The sequence below is a fragment of the Panthera onca genome, chromosome E1 (assembly GCF_046562875.1).
Source record: "Panthera onca isolate mPanOnc1 chromosome E1, mPanOnc1 haplotype 2, whole genome shotgun sequence".
NCBI classification, from domain to species: Eukaryota; Metazoa; Chordata; class Mammalia; order Carnivora; family Felidae; genus Panthera; species Panthera onca.
In genome coordinates, this window is record NC_138352.1 from 19,786,980 (window position 1) to 19,798,905 (window position 11,926).

At 49.4% G+C, this 11,926-nt stretch overlaps 1 protein-coding gene across 1 annotated transcript; it reads right to left on the minus strand.

Annotated features, from left to right (window-relative positions):
• Positions 1-9,548: 9,548 nt before the first annotated feature.
• Positions 9,549-11,679, minus strand: MFSD6L (major facilitator superfamily domain containing 6 like). Its single transcript, XM_060647297.3, has one exon. It carries the CDS (start codon positions 11,379-11,381, stop codon positions 9,618-9,620), a length of 1,764 nt encoding a protein of 587 aa, XP_060503280.3. The 5' UTR covers positions 11,382-11,679; the 3' UTR covers positions 9,549-9,617.
• Between the last annotated feature and the right edge of the window lie 247 nt (positions 11,680-11,926).

An 11,926-nucleotide genomic window follows, 5' to 3' on the forward strand; every position in this document is an offset into this window, starting at 1 on the left:
TGGTAAGACACCATTGTCATACTTTCCTTTGATTCTTAAGGCATGGTATCCTTTAGTTTTTTAAAACATATTTATAATAGCTGATTTAAAGTGTCTACTAAATGAAACATCTGTGCCTCCTTGGTGATATTTTCAGTTGGCTATTTATTTTCCTGTTCCTTTGCATAGCTTGTAAATTTTTGCCTACAATTAGACATTTAGAATAATATATGGTAACAACTTGAAATCAGATTCCCTCTCCCAAGGTTTGTTGTTGTTGCTGGGCTTGTTATTGTTTTTCTTGTGGCTGCCTTTTTGTTTAGTGAATTTCCTGAATGAATTCTGTTGATTCTATATTCCTTGCAGCGTGCAGGCCTTTATTTATTTATTTTCTTAAAGTTCTTATTTTTAAGTCTGGTTTTTGGGGGTTCACTCTTGGTTCAGTATCATTTAGTGGTGAGCCAATGATCCGTCTGAAGATTTCCCTGAATGCCTTGTCTATATGTATCCTGCCCTTTGACAAGGAGAGCTGTGTCCGAAGGAACACATCAAACTTCAGGCAGTTTACAAAACAGCTTTAGCTCTCATATCTTGGGTGCACAGGGCCTGAAAGTCCACCAGAGATGAGTGACTGGGACCTTCTTCTTTCTGAGGTCTTTCCCAAGCATGCACTCTGTGCAACCTTCTAGACCCCCAAGAACATGTTGGAGCTTTTCAAAGTTCTCAGTGGTTTTCTAGTTGTCCAGAACTTACTTTTAAACTGTTGTTGGTGTTGGCCAGACTCTTGATTCCTCTAACCAAAATCACAACCTTTGGCAGCTGATGTATTGCCAGAAGATTGCTCTTGGTTTTGGTAGTGCCCTAGGGATAGTTTTTATTTCCCCCCTGAGCTGAGCTGGGGGTCAAATCAAAGAACCACAGCACCTTGGCAATGAAGGTTTCCCAGGTAGCTGCTAAAGTGGACTAAATGTTGACTGTGCTCTAGGGATGGGGCTTTTAACAGAACTCCAAAAGAGTCAGTCTTCTCCGTTAGCTTTGAGACTGTTGACTTTTCATGGCTACTGGGCCACCAAGCTGGGGAGGGAGAAAGGATAAGAATAACCCCAAGTTGAAGTGTGACAGGCACCACTGCCTTACTGAAGTTCAGTAATTTCTCTTGGATAGATGATTCCCAGTTCATTTGGTGGCTTTGGTACCTTTCCAGAATGCTGAGATGATTGATTTTAGTTGTTTTGTTAGTATTTTTGTTGTTTTTATGGGAGAGTGGTTTGCCAAGGTCCTCACTTTACCATTCCAGAAGTCAATCTCCCTTGAAAGCATTTTCGTTTATTTATTTTTATTATCTTTATTTTTATTTTTTATTTTTAGAGAAAGAGTGTGAGCAGGGGAGAGGAACAGAGGGGAGGAGATAGAGATAGGGAGAGGGAGAGGGAGAGGGAGGGAGGAAGGGAGGGAGGGAGGGAGGGAGGGAGGGGGAGAGAGGGAGAGAGGGAGAGAGGGAGAGAGAGAGAGAGAGAGAGAGAGAGAGAGAGAGAGAGAGGGAATGAATCCCAAGTACGCTCCATGCTTGGCGTGGAGCCTGATGCAAGGCTCAATCCTACAACCCTGGGACCATGACCTGAGCTGAAATCAAGAGTAGGATGCCCAATTGCCTGAGCCATCCAGGCACCCCTTGAAAGTATTTTTAAAAGAGAAGTATTTCTGCAAGATGAGGAATGAACGCAGGACAAAGCAATGAGGTATACAAAGTAAAGGAGGGAACATAACTTAGAAAAGTATAATGTTACTTAAATTGGCAATGTGTCCCTCCTGAAAAAAAATGTGTATATTACAGACAACTTAGAAGTAATGCCCTAGATCAGAACCATGGCTGGGAAAAGGGATCTGGGATCTGGTGGGAGTTAGGAAAGACTGGAGGGTGATGGAACCTGTCCTGTTTAAGGAAACATCTAGAGCTGTCAAGGTTAAGAAACCGACAGGGGAAAGGATAAATATAAGTAAGGGTCAAGGGTTAACTAGAGGAAAAAATATATATAACATAGTATTTTCTACAGAATAATTTTATCTTGTCAATAGGAAACAAAAAAATCCAAACTTTCCAAACTTTCCTATTGAAGAAAGGAAATTTTGAACTATTGCGAATATGAAAAGGAGTAGAAAGGAAGTACAATAAATAGAAAACACAAAGCGAGACAGCAGAAATATGCCCTAAAATAAAGTTAATAGATACAATTGAGGATGAGTCAAACTCACAGATCAGAACACAGAGAATTTCTGAGTAGATATAAGAACAAGATACAATAATGTATTGTTAGCAAGGATCATGTAAACAAAACTGGAAAGCCAAGGTTAAAAAAATCCTGGCACATTAAGAAAAGAACTTAACTCCAACCAGGGTAGCAATTTTAACATCAGAAGGAAAAAAAAAATTTAGGGTGAAAATAAGGGACACATGGGGACTCCAGGGTGGCTCAGTTGGTTGAGTGTCTGCTTCGACTCAGGTCATGATCTCGCGGTTTGTGAGTTCGAGCCCTCACTGTGCGGAAGATATTGTCAGCATGGAGCCTGCTTTGGATCCTATGTCCCCCTCCTCTCTCTGGCCCTCTCCCACTTGTGCTTTCTCTCTCTCTCTCGAAAATTAAAAAAAAAAAAAAACATTTTAAAAAAGAGGGGCACTGGGTGGCTCAGTTGGTTAACTATCCAACTTCAGGTCATGATCTCACAGTTCGTGACTTTGAGCCCTGCATTGGGCTCTGCGCTGACAGCTCCGAGCCTGGAGCCTGCTTCACATTCTGTGTCTCCCTCTCTCTCTGCCCCTCCCCTGAGTGCACTCTGTCTGTCTGTCTTTCTCTCAGAAATAAATATTTAAAAAATATTTTTAAAAAGAAGGGACAAATGGAGAGGTAATATACTAATAAGGAATAATAAATCCAAATGAAATAACAAACAGAAGCATATATACCTCCATCAATGTAGCCTTAAAATATATAAAGCAATAAATAGCTAACATGGGGAAATGGATACATCAATAATTATATTTGGAGGTCTTAGCACACCTTTCAGAATATGATACAGCAAGCAGACCCAAAATAAGCATGATAGAACATTTGACTAATACAATTAATAATCTTGAGCTAAAACACACACACACACGCACACACACACACCCCTCTCTTTATACCTAACAAACAAAAAAAATCTGCATATATTACAAAGTATGACCTTGGTTTCATTTTCCAACCCTAACGGAATAAATTTACAATTTAGTAAAAATAGAACATTTACAAATCCCATATTCCTAGGAAAAAATGAAAACTGCCTTTAGGCTGAAGGGGAAATGACAAGGGAAATCGTGAAATACTTAGAACTAAATTACGATGTCAAAGTTTGTGCTGAGTTGCAATGTCAACATTTGTGCTAAAGCCATACCTAAGGGAAATTAAAATTTTTGACATTTATCGGAAAACAAGAAATACGGAGAACAAAAGAGGTGAGTGTGTAACTCAAGGCGGCAAAAGGCAGCAGAGCAAACCTACAGAGATAAGAAGAAAGGAAGCAACAAAGCTAATGGCAGTAATGAAAGGAGAGAACATAAACAATGGAGAAAATTAGCAAAACCTAAAGCAGGTCCTTTGAAAAGTCTAAACAAATTTCTGATAAGAGTAGCTAAGCAAAAAGCACTGTGCTCAGCTAAGTATGGCTTGTTCATGCTCGTCAACTTATGGTTGCCAGACAGTTGTTTCTACTCTAAGGAAAGAAGAGGAGGAGGTGGAGCCTACAGAAGAGGAGGAGCCTAAAGAGGAGGTGGAGCCCATAAAGGAGGTGGAGCCTATAGGGAGTGGAGCCCCTGGAGGAGGTGGAGCCTATAGAGGGGTGGAGCCTATAGAGGGGGTGGAGCCTATTGAGGAGGTAGAACCTACAGAAGAGGAGGAGCCCCTAGAGGAGGTGGAGCCTATTGAGGAGGCGGAGCCTATTGAGGAGGTGGAGCCTACAGAGGAGGCGGATCCTATGCCCAGGAAAGCAAAGACTTGCCCAGACATCCCGTGCAGATTTCCACCTGCAAGGGAATCTGGGAAGGTAAGCGTTTCACTTGAACACAGCTGCTGCCAGGAACACGGTTTGGATGGAGGAGAGAGAGGAATGGGCGGTGAGTAGGCAAACTGCAGTCACTTGAAAACTTTGGTAAAATGATACAGGAAAACATAAAATGGCATATGAGCTAATAGAGAACCGTATCAACGCTCGTTTATAGGAAAACTTGTTCTCCTGACTGCTGGCTACAGTTCTACCATTTGTTGCCCAGACAAGTCTTATCTTATACAAGTTGTTCCATAAAATGGAAAATATAAAAGGTGAGGCTGGGATGACCATAAGGACAAAACTGGCCAAGAAAAGTGAAAGAGAAGAAAAGCAAAGGGAACATTAATGCAAAAGTCTTAAAATATTGGTCAGCCAAATCCAAGACTGTATTTAAAAAAAAAAAAACATAATTTCTCAGGATCAAATAGGGCTCATCTAAGAGTTCATGGGTTAGTTAAGAGTGTCTGGCTCTTGGTTTGGGCTCAGGTCATGATCTCATGGTTTGTGAGTTCAAGCCCCGCATCGGGCCCTGTGCTGACAGCATGGAGTCTGTTTGGGATTCTCTCTCCCTTCCTCTCTCTGCACCTCCTTTGCTCACTCTCTCTGTCTCTCTCAAAATAAATAAATCAGCCAAAAAAAAATAATTCATGGTTAGTTAAAAATCAAGAGTATTTTGATGTAAAATTCACCACACAAATGGACTAGAGATGAAAAAAATCACATGACCTTCTCAGGAGATGCAGGAAATTCTTGATAAAGTTTGTGATGAAAATGTTACAAACACCAGGAAGAAGAGGGAAGTTGTTTTTTTTTTTTAACTTAGTAAAACCTTCAGTAAATATCATACTTAAAACTTTAGACGCATTTTTTTTCAAGATGCAAACATGGTTCCTTTCCCATTACTGTCCAATATGGTATTAGAAGTCCTTGCTTCTAAGTCCACACACTTCCTGCCTAGACAGTTGCAATGGTCTGTCCAAAACAGACAGCCCAGACCCCAAAAGCTCCCCCAACTCAGACCCACTGTTCACAATGCAACTGACAAGAGAGGGTCAAAAACTTTCAGCGCACCCCCCGTGGCTGGTAAAACCTTCCTAGAAAGAGCATGATGTCCAGAGAAAGGACCATGGGATTTGCCGTGGTTGGATCCGCACTCACTCCATGCTTCACCATCTAATAGTCCTGATGCCAGGCAGCTAAATCAGCTAACCTCTCCCAGCCTCGGTTTCCCCTGCTGTGAAATGGGCATTAGTGTTGTGAGAATTACAAGCATTACCATGTGCAGAGAGAGCCCAGAGAGAGAAGGCACAGTTCCCTTAGGTAGGCATTCAGGGCATCCACAATCTGGATCCCACCCATATCTCCAACCTTATTTTCCATGACTCTTCATGCAAAATCCACCTGGATTCCCGTCGCGTCCCTGCCTCCGATCCTTGCTCCCCGGCAGGGAATAAACTCTCCACTTCTCTGAGCCAGCATCGAGATTGAGAGGGCGGCTCAAACAGACCTAGCTTTGAACTCTCGCCTTTCGGAACCTTAGTTAACTTCACCTGTAAAATGAGTTAATGCTCTGACTCAACGGGAAAATCTCTGCTGAGCTCTTAGCACAGATTCTCAGGACACTTGCCAGTCTGGGGGTGGGAGCCCAGATTTGTCCCTGAGCACCCCCTCGGCTGCGTTGAAAAGGTCACACAGAAAACTACCAACGTTGGTATTTTCCAAAGCATCTTCCGGGAAATACTAGTTCTGTAAGATATTGATTGGCATTACCTGGAAGAAGGTTGCGATACCACGTGGGTAAGGGGAGTTACAGGCCCGACAGAGCGAAACGAGTTTGTTGACTACAGGGCTCTATGGAGCCTTGATTGCTAATATGTATTGTGAGTTTCTAAAGGGTGATACTAATTTCCATCATTTTCCCAACTAGGTAGCTACAGAATGCTTTTGAATGCTCACCCGGGCCCCCACACTAGGATTACGTGTTCTGCAAAACTCGCTTGGAACATAATGGTCGAAGTAAGCCTGAGCGTAAAGGTTAATGGCTCATTCAATATTTGCTTTCCTCTTTGATGGAAACAGGATACGTTAGAAGTCAGTGGCTGTGGTAGCCATAAGTCTGGGAGCTAAGAATTTCATTTTCTGTTGGCTTTAGGAAGCTTCACTGGCCTACTGGAGAGTTGGTCCTTCCTTTGGTGTGCCTCACGCCGTGAGGGTGTGGGTCACCTTCGGGGTGACTCATGCCTGCTTCATGGTCCCCACGAGGGTTCCTTCTGAGTGGCCCCAGCACTCAACTATCCCATCTGCCCCAGACTTCCGAAGTACCACTTGAACTTCTCACTTGGTATCCTATCCAACGTGTCCTACCTTGCTCTGCTCGTGCACGTGTGTTCTGTTAGACCTTCTGGCTGGCCTTGTCCCTGGTTCCTGGGAGGTAGACTTAAGTCCTTGGAATTTTCCTGGTTATAGTCGTGTCTGTTCCTCATGACGGGCTGCTCAGAAACCACCTGTGTTTATGCTAACGGGGTGCATCAGGATAGGGGCAGGCCATGCCAGAAAGACCAACCACGTGGTTAGGAGTTTGGGGCTTTGGGCTATATGAAGTCAGCCTGACTTCTGGGGACGAGAGGAGAACTGAAGACCGAGATTCAAGGAATCATACCTCCGTAAAGAAGCCCCAGTAAAAACCATAGATGGGGCTTGGGGAAGGACGTGACCCTCCATGTTAGGAGCCTTCCAGAACTCACCCCATACATCTTCTCTTCTGAATGATTCTGAGTTGCGTTCTTTGGCTATAAGACTGTAATCATGAAGTATGGCACTTGGTCCTGAGTTCCAAGAATCGTTCTAGTGAAATATTGAACGTGGCGGGGGGGTGGTGGGAAGCCCCAAATTTGCAGCCAGTTGGTCGGAAGTGAGGGTGGCCTTGGGGGGGTCTGAAGTGAATTGGGGGCAGCGGTGTGCCCTTAACCGGTGAAATTTGGCCTAACTTGGGGGAAGCTGGTGTCAAAAGTCTCTGCAATGGTGCTGAGTGGAAGATGTTAGACGTAAAATAATGCATCCCATAGTCTTTAAAAATGCAAACCGGGGGCGCCTGGGTGGCTCAGTCGGTTGAGCGAGTGTCCGACTTTGGCTCAAGCTGTGATCTCGGGGCTCCTAGGTTCAAGCCCCGTGCCGGGCTCTGTGCTGGCAGCTCAGAGCCTGGAGCCTGTTGTGGATTCTGTGTCTCCTTCTCTCTCTGCCCCTCCCCTGCTCACTCTCTCAAAAATTAATAAACATTAAAAAAAATTAAAAGTGCCATTACCAGTTCATTGAAAAAAATCAAAAACACAAACCAATATAGAGTGACGGAAAACAGCTCAGTGGCTATTTAGGACCAGGATGGAGGAAATTTTGGGGGTGATGGATATGCTCTCTTGAATGTGGTGATGGTTTCATAGGTGTATATGCATATATGCATATATGTCAACATGTATCAAATTGTACCATTTAAATGTATGCATTTAATTATATGTAAATAATACTTTAATAAAGCTAATTAAAAAAAAAGTTCAGCATAGTCCTCACCTGTCATGACCCTCTCCAGAACCTTCCATGGTTTACCCAAGTGTACAGAATCCAGACCTTCTGTGACCCGGCCCTAAGATATCTTCCCAGCCTTGCCTGTCAGCACCGCACTACACAAACGATATTATTTCTTGCCATTCCCCCCCAAGTAGACCCCATGCGTTTGCCACCTCGGTCACTTTGTCTGTTCCCTCTGCCTAGAATGCCCTTCCCTGAGTTACCACCCTCCCCGTGTAATCTTTTAGATCCTTAATAAACCATCACATCACTCAGCCTCCTCCTCTCCTCTTTTCTCTTCCTTCTTTCTTCAGGCTAAGCCACACTTAACTAACTTAACTCCTTTCTTAAGCCAGGTCCTGGTTCCTCACCTTTTGTTTACATTAGGGAGAACAAACCCGTGTTTGTATTTTGGTATTACTGTGTGTTCTGTCTACGGAGTAAGTTCCGTCTACTGCCCAGATTTCAAGTGATAGCTGCCTTCAATCTTCACATTGAATTTCCCTTCCCCCCCCTTTTTTTTAATTTTTAAAATGTTTTTATTTATTTTTGAGACAGAGACAGAGCATGAGCAGGGGAGGGGCAGAGAGAGAGAGAGGGAGACACAGAATCCGAAAAAGGCTCCAGGCTCTGAGCCATCAGCACAGGGCCGGACGCGGGGCCCGAACTCACGGACTGTGAGATCATGACCTGAGCTGAAGCCGGACGCCCAACCGACTGAGCCACCCAGGTGCCCCAGGCAGAGGTAACTTTTTGCTGGTTATTGATACCCTAAAGCTTTTTAGGGAAAATTTTAAGAGAATAAATTCCCTGGAACCATGTGCGACCCAGTGAACCTTCATGTGTTTCCCCCCTTCTCCAGCTATGAGACTTTTTTTTTTTTTTTTTGCATTTGTAAAATGAGACGCTTCTAAATCTGATATCCCGCACTTACCTGATTATATAAGGTGGAAGAATTGGTCTCTGGCGTCTGGCTTCTGGAATAAGGGGCCCTATCCTGGGGGGTTGGGAGGGTTTGAGAAGGTACCCCATCTAGTGGCCACCCACGGGCCCAGCGTGGACCACCCGTGGCACCCTCACCCTACGGGGCTGCCGCACCTGTTTCCACCTGCCAACAATCTCCGTGGACTCTCGCGAGGTGCGGCATGTAAGATAGGCGTCCCAAGACGTGACATTGCCCTTGCTCTGATGGAAGTCTGGAAGGCAATTCTAGGGATCCTACCCCTGGGGACACACACGTTTGAGAGTAAGGATGAAAACGGACTAACCTGCGTCCGCTCTCCCCCAGCACATGTTACGTTTCCCATCACCTCCCCTTATCGGAAACCTAAGTGCCTGGCTGTGAGCGTGGGCACCTGTGTCTGGATGCGGACTTCTGTTTTTTGTTCTCATTCTTACCTGCTCTTACCGCCCTCCCCGAATAATCTTCTAGATCCTTAAACCATCACATCACTCAGCCTCTGTGTGGACGCAGGCTCGTGCTTTCCGGACCCACGGGAACACACGTGACTCACAAAAGCCAGCAGCCCCCCCCCCGCCAACTGAATCCTGCGGGTCCCCTTAGCTCTTCCTGGCACCTGCCAGTTTGAGCACGCCAGTGTGGCTGAAATCAATGGCACTGGGGTCAGTACCAGTAAAGCTCTTTGCTAACCTTACACACCAAAATACAATGAATAAGTGAACACTAAGGGCACATTTTTGTGAGGTTTTTTTTTTTTTTTTTTTTTTTTTAAGCAAATGTATTCTTCCTCCATTATTTCAAAAAAGATTGAACAGCCAAAAGTTAAATCTCCCCTTACCACAAAAGTAAAGAGAATCATGCATCCAGGCGATCTGATGGGACTTCTGCACACACACTCGTTTTCCCTCTCCAGGCGCCCTGCAGCCCCAGGACCTTGTCCTCGGCAGGTGAGTTTTGTCCACACACCCCCCCCCCCGGCCCCCCAGCCTTGGGCACCTTCCCCGATCAGGGCATCGTGACCTGCCTCTCAGTCCTCCTAGCCTGAATGCTCCTCCCTCATGGCCTTCACGAGCCAGTCCCGTTCCGTCCCCTGCTCAGAGTCGCTCGTGTCGCTGGCCTCCACGACCAGCAGTTTTGAGTAGTTGATTCTCTGCTCCTGGGGCAGTGTCCACTGGACGGACAGGAACAGGGCCAGCCAGAGCAACAGGCCCACGCAGCAGGCCTGGTACAGAACGGCCAGGCTGAAGGACATCACCACGAAGCCCCCCGCAAAGCTGCCCAGGCTGGACCCGCCCCCGTAAAAGTGGCCTTGGAACATGGCACTCAGGGGCCTCTCCATTCCGGGAGAGGCCAGGTGCTCGACCGAGGCCTTCACCGCCCACCCCAGAGCCCCGCTGCTGATGGCGCTCAAGGTCTGAGCGGGGAGGACGGACCACCAGTTCCAGAGGAAGGCGTAGTAGAGTAGCTGCCCCGCCAGGCAGCCCAGCCCCAGCCCCACGGTGCCCACCCTGGTCAGTTTCCTAAGCAACGTCGCTCTGAACGGATGGACCACAATCTCCCCCAGCCAGCCCAGCGCCACCGAGAAACCCATGACCAGCTCGCTGCTCCCGCGGTCCTTCATGTGCCAGAACAGAAAGTTCTGTACCGTGCTGGTGGCGGCTCCTATCAGGAAGACAGTGAGGGCCAGGAGGGTGAGGCGGGGGTCGCCGGCCACCAGAGACAGCGCCTTGACGGTTTTGTAGCTGGGCTCCCGCCGCCTGCACGTGGGGACGGGAAAGGCGATGCTCACCAGTAAAGCCAGCGTGCTGACCAGTGAGTAGCCGTAGAAGTGCAACACACCCCGGGGGCCATTTGTCACCAGGGAGCATTCCAGCCGTCCCGCCAAGGCTGCGATGCCACAGGCCCCCGTGGACATGCCCAGCAGCCTCCAGATCCACAGGCTTCTGTAGCGGTCGGCGGCGTCCACACAGTCTAGGTACTCATAAAGGCTGTCGTCTGCCACCTGCTCCAGAGGGGCGGTCAGCAGCTCCCAGAACACCATGGACCCCAGGGAGAGGAAGAAGGTCCACCGCAGCCCTTCCGAGGACAGGCCAAGGGCCCGGGCGTGGCCCTCGGCTGCCGACCAGTTGGCTGGGCTTCCCAGCGCTGTACCTCCAGCAAGCAAAGGGAGGGCGGTCCCGCCCACCTTAAAAGCCCCTTGCCGAGAGGGAGCTTTCACCCCCGAAGTGACAGGATGGACAGCTAGGGACGTGGTCCTGGCTCCCTCCACGGAGCCCACGGCGTGGCCAGGAGGATGACCGGACGGCTCGTGGACACTTCCCGCGGGTCCTTTCCCCACGCCAGAGGCCTCCACGGTCCGAGGACTGCTCTTGGATGCGGGGCTGGGCGCCCCCGGCGGCTGGTTCGAGGCGAAGGTCCCGGTCAGCGCGGCCCCCGGTGGCGGCGCGGTGGGGGTGGCGCCGTCGCTGGCGTTACAGGAACCCGACCGCAGATCTTTGTCCAGCGGCGGCACGAGGACCAGCAGCAGGCTGGCCCCCGCCGAGCCGAGCAGCGAGCCCATCAGAAGCACCCTCCTCTTCTGGTAGCTTTTGGCCAGGAAGGCACAGAAGGGACCCCAGAAGGCTGCGATCAGGTGCTTGGTCCCCATCAGGATGCCCACCCAGGGCGCGGCCAGGCCCAGCTGCCTCAGGTAGAGGGTCAGGAACGGAGTCACGCAGGCGTCCCGGACCCCGCACACCAGGTGGAAGAGCCTGGCCACCCCCAGAGCCCGGCTGACGTCCCACTGGGGGTTGGCGCTCATGGCTGCCCGGCTCCGTCAGTCCCGGGCAGGCGGGGGGCGGAGCTGGGCGCGGGGCGGGCGCGGGGTCACGGCCATGGGCCGGGAGCGGGGCGCGGGGCGCGGGGCGAGCGGGGAGCCCCCTCCGGCCTCGGGCGGCGCCGCGGTCACCGGGTCAACGGCCGCCGCGCCCACCCACCCCCTCCACGTCCGGCCGCCGCCCCGGAAGTAGCCCCGCCCCCTGACGCCGCACCTGGGGGGCGGGGCCGGCGCACCTGCGCGCCGCACCTGCCGGGCCCGCAGCTCCCCCGGCCGTGCGCGCGCGAGCGAGGGTGGCGGCCGGTGGCCGGCCCCGGGTCCCCCGAGAACCTGAGTCAGTTCTCTGAGTCGCTTCAGGCGAGGAAAACTGGGGGCCGGTGGGGGGGGGGGGCGGGGAGCGGGGATGCGATTCACGATAGGACCTACCTGTTACCCTCAGGGACCGTCCCTGTCCACCCTCACTGACAAATCCCACCCGCTCCGCAGACTCGCGCTCCCCTCCCCTGCTTTATTTTTCTCCGCAGCACGCA